Source organism: Thunnus albacares, chromosome 6, assembly GCF_914725855.1.
Source record: "Thunnus albacares chromosome 6, fThuAlb1.1, whole genome shotgun sequence".
Taxonomy (NCBI): Eukaryota; Metazoa; Chordata; class Actinopteri; order Scombriformes; family Scombridae; genus Thunnus; species Thunnus albacares.
The window spans coordinates 19,490,052-19,512,561 of record NC_058111.1 but is presented as its reverse complement, the minus strand read 5'-3'; the positions used below and the strand labels follow the sequence as shown (position 1 = coordinate 19,512,561).

Genomic DNA, 22,510 nt, shown 5'->3' with positions numbered 1-22,510 from the left:
TCAAGTAACACAACATGTACCTTAACTCAGTTGTTCAATAAACCTACATAATGTTCTGTAATAACACAGACTACTACTGTAAACTTTCTATTGCTATGCTACTCTGTATACTGGGCTGCTACAGGGAAGTACACCACAAAATTTTGTTACAGGCTTAAAAAAATGAATCCTAAAAATATGGTTTACAGTTAGTGTTGGGGGGAAAATAGCTGCAGCCATTTATATGTAAATTGTTGAAAGTATTGTCTGTTCTGCAGTATCATTTTGTAACCTGCTGAATAATGCTACAGTACCCTATTTGTTATTTTTATTTTTCATTTGTTTGCATCTATGTCTTGGAGGTGCACCATGCATCAAATAGTTCTACTTCTTGGCAGCTGATGAGATGCAGGTAAAGCTGGTGTATCGCAAAAAGGAGGGAGAGAGAGGGACTTTATATGAATGTTATATATCAACCAATGCTGAGTGGAAAATCTGCAGCATCCAATTATAGCCTCTCTTTCTGGAGCTTCTCTCTCTCTCTCTCTCAGGCACACACTACACACACACACACACACACACACACACACACACACACACACACACACACACGCTCCCATGAGTTGCAACACAATTGACTTTTACAAGTCCATGTATCAGTAAATGTCAGCCAGTTTCGGTTGCTATCGTGTTTAATTTTTAACATGGTTATAAATATCCTCATTTGCATCTCAGACTCTCAGTGCCAATTAACGATTATTCCGCTGTCCTGAACCACCAGAAGTTTAAATCACTTTCAGTGCTACATGCACATATCTGACAGATGTGCTCTAATAAATAAAAAAAATGCCAACAAAATCTTCCAATAGATTCAGCATTTTTTCATCATTTAAGTATTATTTTCATTGTTGAGATTATTGTAAAATCATTGGTAAACCATGTGAGGCAAAAATGATCACTGTTTTTGGCTTTAAATTTCACACACAGGAATCACTCCATTTGATGGGATAAGGGTGGTGGGCTGTATGCTTTTATTGAAAACACAAATTGACAGCAGTTTTTTCAGTAGCTGAATATGTTGTGCTACTGACCTTCACAAACTGACGTGAACACTGAGAGAGTGAGAGATCTTTTGCATAACAAATCCTAGTGGTGCTCAAATGTTTGCATACCAAATACTGGCTTTCAAAACTCTACAGTCCAGTCCCAGAATCATTCCATTGTTGAGTACTGCCCTGAAGGATGCATATTCTGTCAAGGCTACTTTAGGGTAGTTAAGTATTCACAGCTTTCCAGCTAGGCAGAAACGTCAACTTTACCATCCACCAAACAACTCAAACATTCAAAGTGACACACTTGTTCATGCTGAAGGATTAACACACTCATATTGTCCACACACACATACACGTACCAATGGGAGGTCACAGGATTCCACGAAAAAATCTTTTGACTTGAATATGTGTCCGTGACGAATTTGTTCAGCTGAGCACATCATCTGCCTCGCTGTCAAGATCTTTTTTTTTTTTAACCATTTAAAAGGGGGATAGGAGTCACACAATAAACACGCGCAAAAAATAAACACGCTTTGTGTGTATGTGTTTGTGTGTATACCCTGTTGTATCATCTATTATTCACACTGCCATGTTTTCTTTCTGAGGGACCAAAGACACCTTACAGCACAATACAACTGGAGCTCAATACACACAGAGTAATCCTCCACACATCCCACTCGCTGTTCTCCTTCTGTTTTCCCCTCTATTCCTTTTCTCATCTCTTTTCTTCTGTTTCTCCTCCTCCTCTCTTTACTTTTGCTTGTCGTCTTCATGTCTCCTCTCCTCGCTCTCCTCCTCCTCTTCCTTTTTTTAATCCTTGTTTTTTCCCTTTCTCCTCTATTTCCTCTTATATATAAAGCTGCTTATCTTGTACAGCCTCTTTCCCCCATTTCGCTTTTCTCCCTAACAGTTCAATTCAAGAAGCCATATTGGTATGATAAGATCATCTCTGGAGCATCCGTACAGCACATAGCAGGCCATATCAACCTACACTGAACAAGTGCATGTATGCAAATTTATGAATTATCTTACTGAGCCTCACTCCTCCTATGTTTCTCTCGCTCCCTTATATGATCTATTTTTAACTATTCTTCCCTATATTCTCACTTTCTTTCCCACCTCCCAGTACATTTACATCTGAACCTGTCAGTGTTCCATCAATACCTCCTTCTCCCTCTGTTTTCTCTTCTTCTCCCTCCTCTCTTCCCTCTGCGCATCCCTCCTACTTTTATCTTTCCCTCCCTCCTTTTTCCATCTTCCTCTTCCTCTCCTTACTGCAGGCATTGTTCACCTTGTCATGCTCTTGTAGGACACTCATCTTACATCACCACCGGTCAGACGACACTGGGTGCGCACATACACACACACACATTTGTACTTTCCCTATGCATTCGGGCCCTATATGTGTTCCCCCTTCTTTTTTTTTCTCTTCTCAATCTCTCTCACACACACAGCTGGAAAGGAGTGTGTAATCACTGCAGGATCTGGCGGTGATGTGTCGGAGAACCCAGGGTCATTTTTAGATATGTAAATGTAAGTGTGTGTGTGTGTATGTGTGTGAGGCAGTATTATACAAATGCAGTAATGTATGCATGGCCACATCTACCGACATCACTGCCACATCAGCCACCAGATGTGACATGCTGCTCAAATTGAAGTCATAGCCCATGAGCCCAGATACAGGGAGCACACACTGCATCTCCTTTACATTAAGGCTGTAATAACAGCGGGAGTCCATGTGTTTCCCATTAGCTTATGAAATAAACGGTTGCTAGGATGGAGTTGTAAATGCTGCTGCAAAATGTCTACAGATGGAGGCTGTCACATAAAGTATAACCAGACTGTGCTACAGTTTACAAGAGACACGGTGTCACATAAAACATGTTTCTAGTTCTCATCATCAGTTAAATGATTACCAGATCATTTCTTGTGGATCTGTGAGGCTAAAAGACAGCAAAATTTCACTTTTCACAAGAAATCTCTTTGTGGCAGAATACAAAGCAAATTTGGTGAACATATTTTTAGTGGTTCCCTCCCAGAGTGTGGGAAGAAAGGAAGGTTGAAAAAGTTCTTGAAAATTGAATTGCTACACATCAACACTCTCCACTACTGGCAAATCACACATGATCAACATAAATTATACAGAATAATAAGCTCTTAATGTGCCTTGGTGACCGCTGCACTTGACTTCAGGTAGGGAGGATAAAAATGGACGGGAGGAGGAATGAGCAATCAACAGTGTCAGGGAAGAGGGAATAACATGTATCATCATCATCATCATCATCAAAGTGTCTGCAGGGCATCTAGCCAGCTTCATTCATTTTTACAACTGACAGAAAGATAGGAAATAAAGCCTGGATTTATTTCTGGGGAGGACAGCACAAACTTTTTTTCTCCTTGATGTATCTTGATGCAAACTTGAAGACCTTCCAATGTAGCCACATATGACTTAAATGTGTTAAAAAAAGATGAATATAGCTTCACAGAAATTTTTGAAGTCACAGTTCTGCATGTATCTATCATATGAGACGAACAAAGGTGTAAATCAGTCTGACTTGCTAGTTTCTGTCGTGAGCGATCCTGTCATGAAACACCACATGGAAAAATCAGGCCAATATTGAGCTGTTATCTAGGGAGGCTGTTACACAAACAGCCATATATATGATGGAAATAATGATTACTATAGAACACAAGACATAAAACTAATTAGATATAGAGGAAGCATTTTTATAAGTTTTAGAGAGCCAGATGGGTTCGACATTTAAAACTCTATAAAAAGTTGAATTTGTCCTTGGAATGAAAGCCATATTGATTGTAACAAAGGAGATCACACTAATCAAATGTCCTTTCTACCTTTTCTCCCATTGCCTCCTGATACAGTGAATGGCTGCTGGGTAAAATCTCTTTATTTCACCATACCTACCCACCAGCCTATGAGCTTCTCACTTAATCGAGAAATTATGAAAACAGTATAGGATCCATCTAAACTTTTATGTGAATGAAAACAAAAACTGCAATTTTAAAATAAAATAAAATAAAATAAAGAATTGGATGCAAGCAGAAGATTTACTGTATTTACCTTTAATTTCTGAACACGACTGAGGGCACTTAATGACTCTATGCACTTTACAGACCTATTTTTTTCATGTGGAATCTATTTTTATGCCATGCTTTTAGTTTGTGTATTTGTTTTATGTTGTCTCTTTCTCTTTTTGGTATGTGTGTGTGTGTGTGTGTGTGTGTGTGTGTGTGTACATGAAAGAAATGGAAAAGATGGCTCAAACAATCATATACCAGCTATGGTGCAGAGAGAAAATGTTTGCTTGTGTAAACAGCTTCTTGAGTCTGACATCTGCAATCATACTCATACTGTTCATGCTGTCCTGAGACGAAACACACACATACTCATGCACACACACACACACACACACATACACACACACACACACACACATATAGCTTCACAGTCATAGGTGTATAAAAGAAGATAACTATGACAAAGGTGCCCTTAATAACCACTCTGGTGTCGCTTGGTTTTGCTTGGTGTTGCTGGTGTTGTTATTCAAATGTAAATGAAAATCAGAGATGGCTGTCATTACCAGTGGTCCCTGCAACACTGTGTAGTCATCTTGTAACCATCACTTACAGCAGAAAATAATGACTTTGGTTCGCTCTCTAGTCAAAACACAGCAGGAATAGCTGTTATGTCTCACCATTTTAGTTCTTTGAATGTTACAGAGTTACAGCATGTATACACTAAACAAACAACATTTGACCTTTTAAATTATATTGAAAAGGGATATGAAGTAATGTGGCAACCAAACAAACCAGACTTTTGACCCATTTTCAGGCAGTAAGTATAGTTCCATAAGCTAATTTAAGGAAAAACCTTTGTCTTCTCTTCTCTCACCAACCTGTCTTCCTGTCTCTGTTCTCTCCTCTTTTCCTTTTTCCGTCTCTTGGTGCTTTCTCATTCAGAAACATCCTTGCGCAGTTTGTGTGTGGGTGTGTATCTCTGGGTGTTAGATTAAACTCATCCTCTTGGGCCAAAAGTTTACTTTTTTTGAAATATTGTCAAGTAAATTCAAAATGTGAATAGAAAATCGATTAAGTTTATGATTCAACACTACTTATGAACAAACAATGAATATAATTGAATGAACAATGAATGAATGTCTGTGTGTTACACAGAAACAACTGCATTCTTGTCAACAAACAGTACATGATTGGTTGTTGACAAGTAAGAAACATATATTCCATAAATGATGAGTTATTCATGATTATTGTGTTTCATGGTAATTATTTTTAAAGATTATTACATGTACATTTGTATTCAAAAGTTTAGTACTGTAGTTCTATGATTTAAAATACAGTACCAGTGTGTCTAAGCATGGACACACTTTCTTATTCGAGAGAATGGGAAGGTGTGTGCAAACTTTTGACTGATACTATAGGTCTGAAGAGAAATTATTGAAACAATTTTTCCAGTGAAGTCCAGCAGAGGCCAGATTTTAAAAATTTGACTACTTAACAGGCCACACTATTAATCATCTACAATAAATGTTTAATTTCATTTTGACAACGAAAATCTCTCCAATCTTGGGGCTCCATGAGTTCAATTCTGTGACATCAGACATCAGCCTCTGTCCATGACTAAAGGGATATTGCTGACCCCCCCCCCTTGTACAGCCAAAATCCATCCCTGAGGCTGTGGTGTTAGCTCATAACCATATCCTCACCCAGCATATTATATTCTCCACCAGTATTCGATCACTGCCTCGGGCAGGGAAAAAACAAGAGACATCTGACGGCCAGAGAGAGGTAGAGAGATAAAGAAGGAGAGAGGACTGTGTGATAAGGGGTGACTCAAATGCTAAAAGAGCATGAGAAAAGAGAGCCAAACAAGAGGGGGGATGCATTTCCTGTCGCCTGTTGTGATACTGTCAGTGGAGAGTAACGAAGCAGATTGTTTTAGCCAGGGTGGCTCTCTAATTGTCTAGCTGACAGCAATTAGGTGGCACTCGTTAAAGTGGTGCCCTCATTAGGTTACAGACCACTCGTGGCAGGAGAAGACACTGCAAAATGTAAGTGTGTCTTTAACTATAGGGCAGGACCCAAAATTGGTGGACAGCCAAGGTGACTGCCGGTGGGTTACCATATGTCATCCTAATTAATGAGCCCCAGTCTTTGGGTGACATACCTTCTCATTTGGCTGCTTATTTGGTTAGGTTAATAGGCTAATCAGCAGCTTACTCACCTGTTTAAGTGGGCCTGGAGAGATGTGAGAAAGGGTGGTAAAGGTCCTCAAGGTCTGGAAAGCAGTGGATATTGCGCCAGGGCAGTTGAATAAACAGGTTAGTCCTGTCTAGTCTAGTCCAGTTTAGTCTGTGTCAGATTACTAATCCAACTCCATTTTCCAATTCCAGTCCAGGCTCCACTAGGACCAGGTTTATTTAGTTCTGTCCGAGTCAAAACAGTTCAGTTCAGGTTTCCTTACATATGTGCTTTCCAGAGGCAAACTTCCGACTGGGTCCAGTTAAGGTTGAGTTCCAGCTCAGACTAGCTCAGTTCAGTTTAGTGGAATTGCATTATTCCCCAAGGATTAATAGCGTGGAGCCACTTGGCACCAGCCATATTGAGTCCCTTATGTCTAGTTGCACAAGCACTGAGCTGTTATTGTTTGAGCAGTTACCATACAGTTTGTTCATATCCAAAACTGGACTCACTCAGACTCCTTTATTTGTGATTTCTATTCCTTTTCTGTTTGTGCAGTCTACAATATTATATCCAGATGCAGATTAAGTGTGATTATCTATGCATCCAACTTTTACTGTTTAGCCATTTATTGTCTGTCTGTCTGTTTTTATCATCCGCTCAGTATCTGTCCATGCATGTTGATGTGGCTCCAGATGGTGAGAGGCTCATTCATATATTCTGTCCATTTTCTATGTCAAGACATATCAGTGTTGTTTTTTAAATTATCCAGTAGCCCATTGTATTGACTTCCACACTTGTACTGATGTTTTAAAGTGGAAAATTCAGCATTTAATGGGTATTCCATTAAAACTGACCAAGGTGATCACACCAACAGCTGGATCCTGCAGGAACTGGCCAATCAAAAGCCAAACAGCCATCAGGCCTTGACACGGTCGTCCAATCCAGACATGAGAACCAGGTTAAGCAGTTAAAAGTAAATCAGACAGTACAAGTGTATAACCTGATGGAAACAAAGTAATAGGGAGAGTAAACAGGCGATATGGGGAGAGAAGTCAGGGCCTTTTTTTTTCTTCAGGGTTTTCACTGGCTCTCCCTGGTGGTGATGTCCACTCTCCACATCTGCCACGTAGAACAACAACATCAGGCTTCTGGAAAACAGGAAAACAAGAACACCATGGTTTGAAAGTAGAACATTAAAATGTCAGGCTAAAAGGACAATGAGGAGAAGGGCATCATTAGTGCTCTAAAGGGGATTCTTTTAAAGTAATGGGGTTAAAAAAAGGGAAAAAAAGAATCTGGACTAGAAAAACTTTTGACAAAAGGGTGCAAAACCAAGGGACTTGAACAAAGCAGCAGATGTATAGTAGACACAATTTAGCATGTGTGAGATTTGGAATAGACACATTAGTATAGTAATAAAATAGAACTGCAATATGAACACCTTAAGACTGTGTCGTTAATACCTGTAAGTGGTTTTAACTTCAGTTGAGTTCTGTCCCAAATTGCACTAGACTTGATCCTACAATAGCCACAGGCCCGATTTGCATTTCTGTTTTCAGAACTTCTGGTTTGACTTAAGAAAAGCTAATATTCAGAAAACTTTTGAATTTCTTTTTTTAAGTTTTGTGAGTATTTTACCTCCGAAGGGAAAACAGAACAAAACAAGACAATATGAAACTGTACGAAAGGTTCAAATGTCATTTTTTTCCCCTGATTTTGAGGTAACATCAGTCTCATTTTGAAGCCATACAAGTAAAAAGGACAAAGTCCGCAACTGAGTATGTTTAGACTTGTTTAGTCACATTATATCATATTTTTTCATTGAAAGTGTAAAGTTGTATAGAGATTCTAGCTGATAAAATTGTCCAATTTGCAAAAATGTTCTCATGTAAGACCTGGTCTATTATCTATTAACTTATTACATTGCAAAAGCTTTTCAAACATCGAATTCAATACAATTTTCAAACTTTTTAACTTCTATCAGGTTATCTTCTATTGTCAAAGATGTTTGAGAGAGTAACTGCTGTATAGTTGAGAGATACAACAGAAGCCTGCATAGGCAAGGTCTACTGACAAGGAAATGCAAAGAAGTGCAATATCTTGGGGAATGATGAAGCTGTACTTTCTCTGGCAGTATATTGCCACAGCTGTTATTTGTAATGTGTATGTTTGTAAGGAGAGCATTCTTAACTGTACTTGTCAGGAGGAATATTTCTTAACAGCATTTATGTACAACCAGTGCTTATTGTGTCAGTTTAAGAATGAAGCAGAGTCTTCTTAATGCCTCAGCCTGTCTTCATCCATCACAACCACTGCACCTCTCCACTGTCTTCTCCTCCATCATCCTCCACTCCTCACCCATCTTCTCCTCAATCACTCTTACCATGCAGATGGATGAAGGAGATGGGGTGATACAGAGAGGAGAAGGCAGTACGTGGAGACGATAAGCCAGTGTGAGTGGCGAGGAGATGGATAGAAAGGACAAGAAGTAAAAAAAAAAAAAAAAAGGCGTCATAAATTGAAAACAGACAGGGAAAGGAGAGGTAATACAGGATTTAAAAGAAATGGTATATGCAAATGGAGCATTAGAGGAAAAGGATGTGCCAGCAGAAAAGATATGGAGAGAGGGTAGGGGGTAAAAAGGAAAGAGCACAAGATGATAAGAGACAGAATGTATTGAAAAGGAATACAATTAAGAGAATCAAGGAAAAAAGAAAAGGGAAAACAATTGTGAAGTTATGAAAATGGAAACAATGGATGGAAAAAAGGCAGCTAAGATTGGAAAGGAGAAGCAGATAAAAGACAGGACAAATGAAAAAGAAAATCAGAAATAATACAGAGATCAGCAATGGTGAAAGAAAGAGGATGGACATGAAAGAGGAGAAGATAAAAGGGGCCTTTAAATAACAAACAAAAGAGACTATAAATGAAAAAGAAAAGCATTAAAGAATTAGTTCACCTAAATTTCATAAAAAAAAAACCCCAAAAAACAATCCATTTTGCTGTAGTTTAGTTTTGGTTTGACTTGTCACTGTCGCTGGGCTCCCTGCTCTCCACTCTAGTATTATGAAAGTGTGTTACTTACAGCAGAGAGAAATTACATTTTAAACCATCGTCATCTCAACAGCAACAATCAACAGCTCTTTTAACAAAAGAGCTGTTGATTGTCCCAGTAACTCTGGATATTCCACAAAACACCCTGTCAACAGTTTTCTTCAGCAGAAAGTAATTCTGATGAAAACATGAGAGGCAGGGACCTTGTTTCTGGAGAGAAATAAGGCTGCAGCTAACAATTACTTTCATCATCAATCAATCAGCGGATTATAACTAATTGTAATTTTGTCAGAGGCGACGTATTCAAAGTGCTTGTTTCATCTGGCCAGCAGTCCGAAACCAAAATATATCCAGAACATCAAATCCTCACATTTGAGAAGCTGGAAATGTTGATTAATTTTCTGTTGACTGACTAATCAGTGCAGCTATAGAGAGGAATGTTGCTGCTGAAAATTTTGTATGTAAATTTTCTATGCTGTGAGCACCATTAATCAAATTTCATTTAATTCCATCATACATGGGTGGAGGTAGGAATCTCAAGGACGTATGCCTCAAAGTGTGAGCACGTAAAGAAAACATTTTCATCACTAGATACAACTAGAAGTATGTGACATGATATGTTTTATTGGCTTTTGTGTTTGTGTATGTGTGTGTTATTTGTGTCAACTGACCCGACGTGAAAACAAGAAACCCCCAAGAGGGTAAAAAAATCAGCATGCAAGTAAAACTCAGGAGGGAGGCTACAGTACAGACAGGCACGGGTGAGGAGCAGTGATATAGGGTAAGAGAAGGGAGAAACTATAGAAGGACTATACTATAGGAGGAAATCCAGGGATTGCTAAAGTTTTAAGTGCCACTCATTACTCTTTTTGTGTAGTGTTGGCGCATTCTCTTTGTGAGGCCAAGAGACCCTCAGATCATAAAGTCTCTCCATTCGACACTACGAGGCCGCCTGTCGTCTGCTGCTGGAGGCGTCAGAGAGACAGAGAAGAGAAATGGAGAAAGAAAGCAGAATACAAAGCCAGAAACAGTCAGAGAAAGAGGGAGGGAGAGAGAGAGAGAGAAAGAGAGAGAGAGAGAGAAAGAGAGAGAGAGAGACATGGAGAAAAAAACAAAACAATAAGAAACAGAGAACAAACACTGACACAAATGCAGCAAAACAGCCCAGAAAAATGGGGGAGAGAGAGGAAGTAGAAATGTCAGGATAGTCAGAAAGCGGTTAAAGAAGACAGACGAGCGAAAGCAACAGAGAGAGCTTGAGAAATACAGCAGGAGCGGGAAGACAGAGGGAGATTCCAAGAGATGAATTCAGAGGGACAGACGACGGTGAAGAATGAGGCCAGGCATAAGAGATGACACTGAAAGGAGTGATGATAGATTAAAATACACGGAGGACAGACAGGCTACAGGGTCATGGATGGGCCATGGGGAGAACACTTGCTCTTCACACAGAGTCACACACATTCTTGTGTTAAACTCGACTATTTTTCTGTCTCGCCTAACCTTGTGGGGGCATTTACACTGGCTCAAGGCAGTCAAACCTTGTACATTACAACACACGAATGCATGCACAGATCTGCAGGGATTTGTTAACTGACCCTGAGTTTACAGGCACAAAAACACACACACATACACACACACAGACATACCCTTGCTTGACTTTTAACCCCTTAAAGATGAATGGGTTACCTTGTGGGGACCTGTTCTTTGTTCCCGGATGGGTACTTTGTGATTGTGATTTATAGACGTAAACACCCATGCACACATTCAATATTTAGTTGGTTGTTCATGAATTAATAGTACATTGCTTCACATAAGCATAATATGTTTGTGTCAAACATATTATTACTGCTAATCCTGATAGAAAATTCTCCATTTAGTATTAAGGTTAAAGAGCTCCTTCTAATGTTGAATAGTCATGCAGCACACATATCACAAGCTATGAGATCTCAAGCTCCAAGGTTACATTGTTAGGGCCAAACTGTTCCACAATGTGCTGTGTATTTGTCTATTTACTTATTTAGTAATTAGTAATTAAGGCAAAATATTTCTAAACGCCATCAAACATCTATGCTTGTCATTTGCTTGAGAGTCTTGCAATTACGGCTGAAACAATTGAAGTTGTCGCTGTCATAAAGTAAGATCGAAAGTTAGAATATGTCCATCTTTCTTTGCTGAAATATGCTCCAAAGCATATCTTAACATGGAGAGGTGTTGTCACTGGCTTCTGTTACCCAGGCTCATTGAACAGCCTGTCAGCAGCACAGAGATTTTCCCTTCCTACGTTTTTACACAAGCCTCACCCTTCTAACCAATCAGAGAAAACAAAAGTCAGGAGTGGTATCTCACAGCTGTCAATCAATATAGAAATGCACTTGCTGTTGAGACTCATGCTAGCGCTAGCTTGATTTCCAGAACTTGCATACTGTAGCTTTAACTGGCTGGTCAGTTAATTGACAGAAAATTAATTGATTACTATATTGATAATCAAATAATCATTTTCAAGAAATTAGATTTTTTTCTTCTCTTCTTCTCTTCATTTTTCTTTCTCTTGTGATAGTAACCCTAACCCAAGCCCTACATGCAATCACTTGCCTTGAGCTTCTGATAAAGTAACTGTAAGGGGACCTAATTTACCCCAAAAAGAAAACGAAAAGTCAAGTGAGTACTTTTTAGCAACATATTTAAGGTTAAAGAATAAATTATTCAAAATTATGTACACCAATTGTTATATGGATGTGAAAAAGATCTATGAAAAGCAAGCAAACAAAAGGAAAACTATCACCCACAATGTGCTTATTTTTTCATGTTGGGTCACATTTTTGACAACCGTGGGCCTTTAATGGGGTCTCTCTGTGTATCTGTCAGATACTCTGTTCCTCAGGCGCTCTGACTCACTGCAGCTCTCTCTCTAATCAGATCAATGTTTCCTTTCTCTGCAATGCAGCAACCAGTGAAACACATCACAGACACAGCTACACCCTGAGAAACCCCAACAGCCTCTGTACAGACACATGAGTGTTATCCCTCATTGTAGGTTGCCCTCAAAGTGCCAATGATCCTGGAATCAAAGTGAGAAAACAAAGAACACAAAGGCCAGCGGTAACTTTTTCTTCCCGGATAAGGTGTCAAAATAAAAACTATAATAATTGTTCTGTTTGTCTGTTTTGAGCCACATTTCAACTGCAGGAACTCTCCCCAGGGATTAAGAATCTTTTGAGGAACTCAGTTCCTCTAACTGTGTTTCCACCACAGGAACCAGGGTCTAAATGAAGTTCCAGGGAGATTGTTTTACCCAACAAAAAGCTCCTGCTTGGGGATAGTACTTTCCAAAAGCACAAGAACTTTGGGGGTGGAGTTTGCAGGGATGACCATTACTGACTGGTCAAACACACACAGTGCAGCTGCTCCAACTTGAGTACCGCTTAATTCATAAAACAAGGAAGTACTCTAGTATCAATTTAGGTCCAGTTTAGCACAAGGGGAGGACATTGGACATTGTGTTTGCTACCGTTAAAAGTAAATTTAGGCTTTCCTGTTGTTTCACAGAGGTTGCGTTCTAAAGCACAAATAAATAACCATCAAACACTCTACAGATGATTTACTGTGGAGACATTATTTTTTCCTCATGTGTGAATGCTGTATTTCAAACATTGATTTTTTTCAATTCCTCATGAGTCTAATTTGCATGATCTACCTAGTTCCTCAGATGCGGTGGAAACACAAACAGGACAACAGGGACTTAAAGTTTCAAGTTTAGTTCCTGAGGTTAGTTCCTCTCCGTACAAAGTGTCTAGAACTTTTGGTCGAAACGGTGCCTTTGACTGACACACTTCAGTCAGTTTGGGTTGTGGTTAGAGGGGGGATGTTTGGGTTGGTGCATATGGTGGCACCTGCACCATGACACAAAGTAAAATTCAAGGAAGTTCCTTAACGCAGTTTGCAAAATTCTAGCCTGTTACAGCCCCAATTAGCACTCCTAAGCTCCTGTTCTTTGTAAGTCCAATTTGGCAATCAACCTCATCAACCTCATCCTGCAAAAGCAAAGGCAAAGGACATCAGTGCCAGTCAATGTATTACAATAACTTAATAACAGTAACAGTAATTAATATACATCGAGCAGAGAAAAGAGTTTTGTCTGTTTTGAACCAGGCACAGATTTTTCTTACATTTTTTGCCAAGAGTTAGATGGGAAGACCTCTCTCATGTCTGGGCATTTACCATATGTACAGCCAGGAGTGGATGTGCTTAGATGTGCATAAAGACTGGACGTAGGTAAAACAGCTACCTTGGTTCACTCCGAAGTTCCTGCCAGCCCCTCTAAAGGACACTAATTGATACATATCCCATTTATTGATCCACACGCAAACAGAGATGTAAAAAGGACAAATTGTGGTTTCACAGGGAGTTACTGTATGCTGGATCTCTATCTTGGCAACCAATGGCCAGGCATAGTGACATCATGGAGTCTCCCTTGGTTGCCTGGCAACCTCATAGAGATGAAATTATAGTGTTGGAGTCTACACTGCAAAATAGTTTTGGCACATAAGTTCAAGTAAAACCACAACTTGTCGTTTTTACTTTTTGTTTGTGTGTGGATTAAACAAACAAGATATAATGTGTTAATTAGGGAGACTGAGAGTTGCTATACACATTAGCTGTTTCCCCCCAGTAAAACCACAACTTGTCGTCTTTACTTTTTGTTAGTGTGTTGTTGTTGTTATAGTCTGGGAAGCTCTTTGGAAGCTCCTTTGACTGACACACTTCAGTCAGTTTGGGTTGTGGTTAGAACTGTTAATTAGGCCTATAGGGGGATGTTTGGGTTGGTGCATATGCACCTCAGTGCAACAAAGTAAAATTCAAGGAAGTTCCTTATCACAGTTTGCAAAATTCTAGCCTGTTCTCTAGCCTGTTACAGTTCTAATGAGCACCCCCCAAGCTCCTGTTCTTTGTAACTCCAATTTGGCCATCAACCTCTCAGAACACTTGCTGAACTACATCTACACAGACTTCCCCCTCATATAGCTTCAAAAGTAAGAAAAACAACTAGAAAACAACATATTTCAGTATGATGTCTATTGTCAATTAATATCCAGGGTGTTCTTTTAGTTAGTATAGCACTTGACACAATCCAAAATCTTTCCTGATATCAGACAAAATTGTCAACTCAACTTGGTGGTGTGGGCGGATTCAAAGGTCTGGACCGAGGCAACTTTCATACAATAATTAGAGACTGTGATGTGAGCAAAGTCCAGCACATTTAATTGTGTTATAAGTGTCAGAGCCACTATCGATCCAGCAGAGCTGACGAAGGTGAAAACTTTCCCTGAACTTGCTGGCGAAACTGCAGCGCTCTGCACAGATTTTTCGTCTCCTCCCTGCTATCAATGTTAGGCTCAATGACTCCTCATTTCAACCCATTCACAGAGGCCAATTGAACGACATAGCAGCCGCTGATAAAGTATTTCGACTCAGCTGTTTAATCCACTCACGTGAAATGGTGCCTCCATTTATTCGTTCTAATTTCCTGAGTGGATTAGTGTTAAAGGGGAAGTACACTGGAAAATTCACATGCTCTTATGGATTCCTATAATTATAGCACTATTGAGCATTTTAGGCGATCTTTTTGAGCACATGCAAGTGACTTCAAAAGTCTGGATCAAGAGAACTGGGCCCTGATTACATAAAAAGCAGGTTTTATCTAACAGCCTTTGCTGGTAATGACTAGGGTGCATAAAAGCAATTTTCCATCAGTGTCTTGCATGTTAAAGAAAAGATCATAATATAATCATGCATCATTGTGCTTTCAATGTGATTCTATTTTCTCTCCTTTGAATTATACTGTGAATGCACAATGACAAGAAATTATTAGAGTTCTAGGCAAGAAAAAGTGTCTCCCTTTTTCTCTTCTCCTCTCTGGTTCTTGTTAGTACCCCCATGCCGACTATTCAAGCTTTCTGACAGCTATTTCTTGCCAGTTAGCCAGTAGTCACTACTGTAGAAACTAAAAATACTTTATTCAGGCTGGTGCCAGAGGTTGATCCACAAGGAGACAAGAGAGCCAAGAGATCAAGAGACAGTGAATGGAAGCCTTAAGCTCAAGTTGTACTAATAGATCTGAAGCTGGAAATTAACCAATTTCAGTGCAGCTAATTAGGTTGTGACTGTGCTCAACTTTTGCCTGTCATTTATACTCACTGGAACATCTTCAGAAATTAGCTTTTGATAACAGCACAGACGTGGGATTTCTAATTTCTAGGTGTCAGAGCGTCATGTTTTTATCACAATTCTTGGCTTCACCGTCCAAGGTCATCTAGCCTTCTTTTAGTGTGGGCTTCACAGTCTCCACATTCTTCTTGTGCCTTCCTTTTACAACACATCATAAAACCCCTTAAACCCCTTTTTTCTTTTCTCTTTATCTGGTCTGTGTAATTAAGCATTTCAATTTATAGTGAAGCACTTTGTAAAAAGTGGTGTATAAATAAACTTTACTTTCTGCTCATAGCTGTTGCTGACTGGGTTTGGTTTTGAATTCTCCCTCCACCACCAGAGCCTTATGTTCTTACAGTTTCTTATTCCACAGTGTACAGTATACATTAATGACAGTTATGATTGCATCAGTTACCTATTGCATTATGTGTAGTATATTCTAATCTATAGTATAGAGTATATTCTTTCATTTTTATATTATTTTGATTACCTAATTTTGCGTATATTTTGACCGTTACGCACCACAACAACACCAAAGCAAATTCCTTGTATGTGCAAACCTACTTGTCAATAGATCTGATTCTGATTCTGATATTCAGTCTCAGTTATCTCTGTTACTCTGCTTTGTTACTCCTGGAGGGGTTCAATTAGACTCCAGCTGAACCTAAAGCAAGTTGCTTGGATTTATATAGAGGGCACCCTTGGGGGAAGACTCTCAACTGTAAGTCTATACAGCTGTATGAACAGTCATACATTTACAAGTTTAACTTTACGCAGAGAGTGTATCTGCCTGAATAGCTTAAAGTGGAGACACTTTTACTTTTTAAATTCATTCTTATATGAAAACATTCATACGATTAGAATATTTAAAAAATAGATACATATCAGAGCATTCATAGCCAAAACTAATTAGTAAAGCTTGTTGCTTTTATAAGCTATCTAGAGACGTTACAGGGTCTTTTACTGCATCTGTCTATTGTTTATTCTACTAGGGAAGATACTAAGATGTGAGAAATAAAATGACAGTTTTTAAGGATTGAAAAAAATGACATCCCTCTTAACTTCCTCAAGACATGAGATATTTGAAATTTTTATAAAGGGTAAATGAGTGTCTTGGATTTCTTCCAATCTGATGTTGAATTTCAGCCAACCTTCAAAGGCCTCTTCTTTTTACTGAGGTAACTTTCCTTGTTCACTCTTAAGCTCTAAGGTTGTGTCATTCTTAATGGCAAACAAGCCTTCGCAGAGTGCTTAAAGTCTAATAGTTTGTAGCACTCCAATGGAGGAGGCACAAGGAACGCTTAAGTGAATAATGTTGGCTGTGGTGTGATGTGTGATCCCACCTGCATTAAGAAATCCCTTTCTCTTGTAGCATCAACCCACATAGGTTTCTTCTACTGCTGACACAGACTAACTATGCAGTGGTAGATGCCTGAAAGGTGCAGTTTACAAAGAGGTCACAGCATCATGCACATCTCACTTGGGAAATGAAAAAAAAAACAAAAACTGAGTGGTTTCTGAAACTGTCTGGTGGCTTCAAAGCCTTTGAGTAACATGTACTATTCTCTGTTGTTCAGAGATTAAGCCTAGGAGTTGGCAAGAACAGCTTGGAGGATGTAATATTGTGTAACTACACTGTTGGGAGGTTAATTCAAGATTCATGTACAGAGTGAGAGAAGCTATGATCTAATTTGACAACAATTATGGAGTAGAGCGTATACTACAACTTAAATGCTACTGCAACCCCACAGACATTAAGTTGAACATGTGTCTCATCCTCTATTTCTCTTGCTATCCTTCCAGTCCACAAGTATGGCATCTTTCTTATTCATTCTCTCTTTCACACTCACTCAGTTTCTCACTGTTCTGCTCTCCGTTATTATCTCGCTCAATTTCACACCCTCAATTGCACATTGTCTTTCTCTCATCCCCCATCTCTATCTATTTGACTGTATTTTTTATTCTTATTTTGTCTCTCTGCTCCTTCTCCGTCAACTTATTTCTTTTTTGTGTTTCTTTCCAACTCTCTGAAATGCTTCTTCCTTGCTCAGTGGCTTGCCTTCTCTACAGTATGACTATCTCCTCCTCCTCTCTGTCTGTCTCTCTACTACCTGCCAGTTCCTTGGGGGAGGTGGGCTCTTTGGCGACAGATGGTGGTCTGCTTTTCATCTCAATGGCGACCCTTGAGGAGAAGCGGGCCTTGGTGGGCGATCGCAACTCCTCATTGGCCAAGGAGTCAGTCCTTGTCATTATGCTCCGTCCACTGCTCTCCTCCTCAACCAATGCCACAGTGTCTCTCAGGGTGTTGCTAGGCGACATGGCCCTGGATGGCCCCAGTGCTTGGTCATCCTGACTGTCAGTCATTTTTGAGGCAGAACGAGGTAGAACTTGGACCTGTCCACCTCCTCCTTGTCCATTGCTCTGCGGTCTTGGCGCAGCTGCAGAAATGGCTGCTTTTCCGTGGCCTGCCCCTTGGTGGCTGTAAACCTTGTATCTTATCATTAAGATGATAATGAAAACCAGCACAGATGCCACAATAATCCCACCAATGATGATAATCATAGTGCCGCCCAGGAAATGGCTGTGTAGCGCCTGACACTGGCTGAACTCCGTGTCTGTGGTGAATGACAGACAACCCAGAGGACGCGTTGCAGTCAGTGATGTGATGACATCATCAAACACAGCCAGGACACAAAGATCGTAGTTACGCCCAGCAGCGAGGTCACGGACCAGGAAGTCATTGCTGCTGGATGGAATCATCCTGCAAAAGCAAAAGCAAAGGAAAAGAAGACATCAGTGCCAGTCAATGTATTCACTTTAAGCAAATTAATATACATCGAGCAGGGAAAAGATAAAAATGTTTTGTCTGTTTTAAACCAGACATAGATTTTTCTTATATTTTTCACCAAGAGTTAGATGGGAAGACCTTTCTCATGTCAGGATTTGATGTGCTTAGTGTAGCATAAAGAGTGGCATTTAGGCAGGTGAAACAGCTACCTTGGCTCACTCCAAAGTTCAACAATACACCTGCCAGCACCTCTAAAGCCCACTAATTAAGACATATCCCATTTATTAATCCATACACAAACAGCAATGTAAAAAGGACAAACTGTGGTTTAAAAGGGAGTTACTGTATGCTGGATCTCTATCTTGGCAACCAGTGGCTGGGCGAAGTGACATCATGGTGTCTCCCCTGGTTGCCTGGCAATGTCATAAAGATTAAATTATACTGTGCTGGAGTCTGCACTGCAAAATAGTTTTGGCACATAAGTGCCAGTAAAACCACAACTTGTCGTTTTTACTTTTTGTTAGTGTGTGGATTAAACAAACAAGATATAATGTGTTAATTAGGGAGCTTTAGAGTTGCTATACACATTAGCTGTGTCTCCCTGCTTCTAGTTTTTGTGTTATGCAAATCACCAGCTGGCTATAGCTCCATACCCAACACACAGACATAAGACTTGTAACAATCTCTCTGCAAGAAAGCAAATAAGTGTATATCCCAAAAAGTGGGACTTTTCCTTACATATAGTACATACACACAAATGCACAGACACCACACAATGTACACCAAATGTCAATTAGAAAGAATAATGGTTAGTTAAATGGGTCTGTAAAGGTTATAATCCACATTTTGAGATACCATGAAAGATCAATGAGACTTTTTTTTCTTTTTTGGTAAACTAACCCTTTAACCATTTGATCAACTATATCAACGCAGCACTTTACTGGTATAGGTCATACAGAATAGATTACATTTTACATTTTATTTGCTATATTGTGCTCACCTGTGTGAGCTGCTCTTCTTTTACCATCCCTCTCTCATTCATAAAAGTACGGTATGGTTATTATGTTGCCTGCCATTATCTCACTGTCAATTGTTGGCAGCAAATTGTGTCAAAATATCCTCTCAATGACATTGCACTCTCATCAGTTTGTATAGAAGCCAGGTTGGTTAACCATAGACATAGAGCTGAATCAGAGAGCCAGAAGACCTGCCAACACAAACCCCTCTCTGTCCAACTCTGTCCATAACCACTACACTGTGCCAATCAAGACAAGACACATATGACAAGAGTGACATTACAACAAATCCATCCCCAAAATTACTTATGATTACATCTGCTTGTATTGCTTCCTTGTATTCTGTTGTGTGCTATTATATAAAAGCTCCAGCGATGACACATGTACTATCATTATATAGTTCCATGTGGTGCTGCCTGCGGCACAACAGCCACCTCATCGTCCTTATTTCTCCACAGAGTTGGAATTCATAAGCCTGTGATCTGACAAACATTCACAAAGATCCATCCCCCACAGCTGCAGAAGTCACCATTCTCTGATTAAACACATTCCTGATTCTTCTCATTGTCACCGAGTTTTTTCCTTGCTACAACTTTCCTGGGGGAAATTCAGAAAGACAATCACCCAAGTAAACAGGAGCAATGCTTTTTTTTTCTATGCGTACCTTAGTTGTGCTCTCTCCCTGTCTCTGCTTTCTATATTGGTCATTAGTATAACTAGAAGAACTCATATGTCATGGCTACATTTTATCTAAATTATATTTCCCTTCTGCGTCATTCACTTTTTCCTCTATGTGTTGTAAGTCTTTCTATGCCAATTTCTATGTAAGCCTGCCTATGCCCATCCCTCTTCCATAAATATATTTCCACCTCTGCATAGAGACAGACCAGCTAGCATGTGTATGTGTGTGTGTGTGTGTGTAAGAGAAAGAGCGAGAGAATCAGTGGGCAGCAGGGTACTGGCTGGCCCAGTATCAGTGCCAAGCTCATCGATGACATTGAACCTCCACCAGGAAGTATATCTTGGCAGATAGCTCTGTGTGTGTGTTTCTGTGTGTTTGTACGTGCGTGACCTTGTGGTTGGGAAAGTCTGGCGTGAAAGGATCCCTGCTCTGAATTCTTACTCAGAATCGAACCAGGAAACTTTAACTGCCCTGTTGTCTTGCCGAATGGTAACAACATAATTTGAGAGCAGAGCTGGACTTCCCATAAAGCAATTTTAAAAGGGGTAGTAAAAAAAATAAATAAATAAAAAAACAATTCAGAGAAAACAGCACATCTGTCCACCTTATTAAACTTAAAAAAACTACTGACAGAAGGGTCTCTTGCATGTGTTTGAAGAAAATAATACCACGGTGGTTTGTTTCTCCTCTTATCTTTGCAGTTAGACAAACTAAATCATAGTTTATTAAGGAAGAAGGTTCAGGGAAATCAGTTGGAGACTTGTGCTGGCGGTGTCCTTCACTGAAATCTACAAAGCTCACATGGGCTTCTAATCCAATATACATGGTTTGAGACAGTGCTTTCCACTGATACAAGTAACTCACCGCTTAAACTTACAGCCTATTTTTTACTTTGTTTGTTAAAACATGAGCTGTGATTCTCATGACTCAAACTGAGGTGTATAAAAGTATACTTAGGAGCAAAATAATCAAACTCAAATGAATTAGTCAAGCAAGTTAGCAAGTCGTGACTGATTCTAATTAAATTGTCATGGAGACGGAGGGGACATGTTTCAATATTTGTGACTATATTGCATACATTGGGAATTGTGCACCACCATTCCCAGTATCATTACAGTTGAGTTTAGTAATAAAGGGAAGTTTAATGTCCCCTTCCAGTCAAAAAGGTATTTTTCTTCGTGTTACTTATATTTGAGCTTCACTATGCATAATGATGTACATGCAGAGTTTGACACTCTGAGGCTGTTTTCAGCCTGAGATTAAGCCATCACAACAATTTCTGAGACAATTCTGGTCCAGTATGCAATTTACAGTGTGATGTGGAAACTCGAACCCTCCAGTGTACATACACCGAAAATTGCCTTTACACTGAAGTAGGAGACATCTTCAAAGATTCTGGATTTTTCAATGAGGGAGAAGGAGGAGATGTAATTATAAGTAAGTAATTGAACACTTTTGTGGAAAAAACCATATCACACACAAATTATTAGTCAAAGTAATTTGTAATTTAAAAATAGAAAGTTATTTAAAAAAAATTAGTCAAATAGTATTTCTAAATGTCTTCAACCATATCTGGAGGGGATCTTTAAGTTTAAAGTGATGAATATTCTTTTTATGTAAAATTGCATGATGTGGATCAGCATCATTTCCGAGTGGTATTCCTATAAAATAAACTAAGCACTAAATGAAGGGATACCACTGTCGTCAGTTTGGAAAGGTAAGAATCTGACAGGCATGGTAAGGAGTTATTAAGCCTACCTTCAACAACTGAGAGAAACTAATGAAAGAACCTCTGCATCTAATGCACTACATTCTTAGACAGCCCTTGACATTTTCCACTATTGTGATTTGCTGTCATTTGGTTTCATTTCAGTGAGCTCTTTGTCATGTTGATTTGATTTGTTTTATTCTATTAAATAATGACTTGGCTACACTGAACAAAATATGACAAGTACATCCTTTGTTTAGCACAAAAACACACACAAAGGGAAATATGTGTGTAACTTTAGACTATCAGAGGGGAGAATGCATGATTCAATGTGCAATCAATCCAAGGTGCAATAGCATGCAGTGCAAATTAAAGTGCATTAAAATAAATAAAGACAATATGAGAATCTGGGTAAAGCCAGAGATGCATTAAGTGTTCATTGTGAGAGACTCTTTTTGTTCATTTACACTTAACAGAGGGATTCCCAAAACTGATATTCTTAATCAACATTCATCATTAGTCATAATGTACCTCATCTATTCACCTAGATCACAGGAGTCTCGACTGTTGGCATGGATCTGAAACCAGTGGACTTCCCCAGGACCAGTAGAGATGCCAGGTCATAAATATCAATTCTGTTATCACTGAAGCTGCTCAGATCAATGTTATCCAACCAGATTGAGTGTGACTGAACTTGCGACCCCCTCACACTACCCAGATAATCTTTGCCAAGCATCAGCGCTGCCTCTAAATAGAATTTCACCTACAATTTTCAAGAGGGGCAAATCTGGTGGAAATCAGCTT

General features: G+C 39.4%; 1 protein-coding gene across 2 annotated transcripts in view; it reads right to left on the bottom strand.

Moving 5' to 3' along the window:
- The window catches only part of zgc:172282 (leucine-rich repeat and fibronectin type III domain-containing protein 1-like protein), an 80,978-nt gene that overhangs the window by 5,773 nt on the left and 52,695 nt on the right, over positions 1-22,510 (bottom strand). The window contains exons 7-8 of one of the 2 annotated variants that reach the window (XR_006403973.1): positions 17,624-18,273; positions 6,289-7,396 (exon numbers count right to left, since the gene is read on the bottom strand). Coding sequence is in view for 1 of the 2 variants with exons in the window: in XM_044355385.1 (XP_044211320.1) it covers positions 10,215-10,267; positions 17,624-18,273 (703 nt within the window). In the remaining variant the exon portion in view is untranslated. Of the gene's footprint in view, positions 1-6,288; positions 7,397-10,006; positions 10,268-17,623; positions 18,274-22,510 lie in introns of those variants that run through there. The other variant, XM_044355385.1, reaches the window with a different exon arrangement.